Source organism: Phodopus roborovskii, unplaced genomic scaffold (assembly GCF_943737965.1).
Source record: "Phodopus roborovskii unplaced genomic scaffold, PHOROB, whole genome shotgun sequence".
NCBI classification, from domain to species: domain Eukaryota; kingdom Metazoa; phylum Chordata; class Mammalia; order Rodentia; family Cricetidae; genus Phodopus; species Phodopus roborovskii.
The window spans coordinates 45,683-47,695 of NW_026125245.1; the positions used below are offsets into that span (position 1 = coordinate 45,683).

General features: G+C 41.4%; 1 protein-coding gene across 1 annotated transcript; it reads left to right on the plus strand.

The window, feature by feature from the left end:
* Positions 1 to 770: 770 nt before the first annotated feature.
* Positions 771 to 1,714, plus strand: LOC127227868 (olfactory receptor 9Q2-like). The gene is given in 3 exon segments (XM_051192178.1): positions 771 to 845; positions 847 to 1,080; positions 1,082 to 1,714. Coding segments are annotated over 3 exon segments (942 nt in total).
* Positions 1,715 to 2,013: the final 299 nt, after the last annotated feature.

A 2,013-nucleotide genomic window follows, 5' to 3' on the forward strand; every position in this document is an offset into this window, starting at 1 on the left:
TTAGTTGGGAGGACTGGGAAATCTATGGGACCTCTGGCAGTGGATCAGTATCCCTAGTATACCAGTGGACTTTGGGAGCCAATTCCATACAGAGGGATACTCCCACAGCCTAGACACTGGACCCTGCCTGGGCTCTGCTCCAAATGATTTGACAGACTTCAAAGGCTCCCCATGGAAGGCTTCATCCTCCCTGGAAAGCAGAAAGGGGATGAGATTGGAGTTGGTAGGGGAACAGGGGAAGACAAGAGGGTGTAGGCACTGGAATTGATATGTAAAACAAGCTTGTTACAAATTTAAATTAAAAAAGAAAACAAAACAAAAACAAAAACAAGCAACTCTAGGCCTATGTAGTGATTTCAGCTTTTCAGTGTCCTTTTGCATCTGTTTTACTCTGCATATCATCCAATAAGCACATGGGTATATTAGCCTTTTGACAGAAGAAGGAATTGAGGTGCAGAAAGTTTAAGTGCTACATATAACATAAAGTACTCAGTTGGAGAACATTTGTAAATACAAGATCTAGGTTGTCAGTCCAAGACCCACTCACTCCCTATTCCTACTATAATAGGAACATCCATAATACATTATCTTGTCCTACAGTGAGCTATGAATTTATCTAAGTCTTTCTTGGTCTATAAACTTTGTTGTAGTTGAAGAATACATATCAGAGAATCAGTTTGTACTCTATAACTTGAAATGACTTATTTTTCTCTTGTGAGTTTCTCTTGTTTGGATCTTGTTTTAGTCCTCACAGGTAAAGCTCTAGATGGATGGCTGGAAGGAATTACACATTCGTGACTGAGTTCTTTCTGACTGCATTTACTGAGCATCCTGAGTGGGGGCTCCCCTCTCTTTCTTTTATTTTTGAGTTTCTACCTCTCTACTCTGCTGGGGAATGCCGGAATGATCATCCTTATCCAGAAGAACCGTCGACTTCAAACCCCAATGTATTTCTTCCTCAGCCACCTTTCCTTTGTGGACATCTGCTACTCCTCTGTTATAGTCCCCCAGATGCTGGCTGTACTATGGGAGCATGGCACAACCATCTCTCAAGTTCGTTGTGCAGTTCAGTTCTTCCTTTTTTACCTTCTTTGCTTCTATTGACTGCTATCTCTTGGCAATCATGGCCTATGACCGCTATGTGGCTGTGTGCCAACCATTGCTTTATGTCACTATCATGACAGAGAAAGCCCGTGTAGGCTTGGTAACTGGGGCATATGTGGCTGGTTTTTCTAGTGGTTTTGTTCGGACTGTCACAGCCTTTACTCTCTCCTTCTGTGGAAGTAATGAGATCAACTTCATTTTCTGTGACCTCCCTCCCTTGTTAAAACTTGTGTGCGGGGACAGCTACGTCCAAGAAGTGGTGATTATTTTCTTTGCCATTTTTGTCATGCCTGCTTGCATTGTGGTGATCTCTGTGTCCTATCTGTTCATCATTGTGGCCATCATGCAGATCCGCTCTGCTGGAGGCAGGGCCAAGACATTCTCCACCTGCACCTCCCACCTCACTGCTGTAGCTCTTTTCTTTGGTACCCTTATCTTCATGTACCTGAGAGATAATGCAGGCCAGTCCTCTGAGGGGGACAGAGTTGTATCTGTGTTTTATACAGTAGTGACCCCATTATTGAATCCACTCATCTATAGTTTAAGGAATAAAGAAGTAAAAGAAGCCCTTATGAAATCTCTGACATCAAAGATTTCTGGAAGGCCCTAATTTGTTTCTGGAAGGCCTTTATTAAGCAACATTTTTCCTTGCTTCTATGTTTATTTTATTTTTTTCAAACATCACTCACTTTGGAAGGCTTCCTTAGACTCAAAGTTGGACTCAAACTTCCCACCTCCACTTTCTGACTTATTTATTATTCTATATATTACTTGCTATCATCTAAAAGATGGGATGCTTTATGTGTCTGATATTGACCTATAGTCAATGAATGAAGAACAGTTCTTCATTCCCTGTGCTCAACACAAATAATCTCCAAATTGAAAACATTCAGTACATATTTATCACAT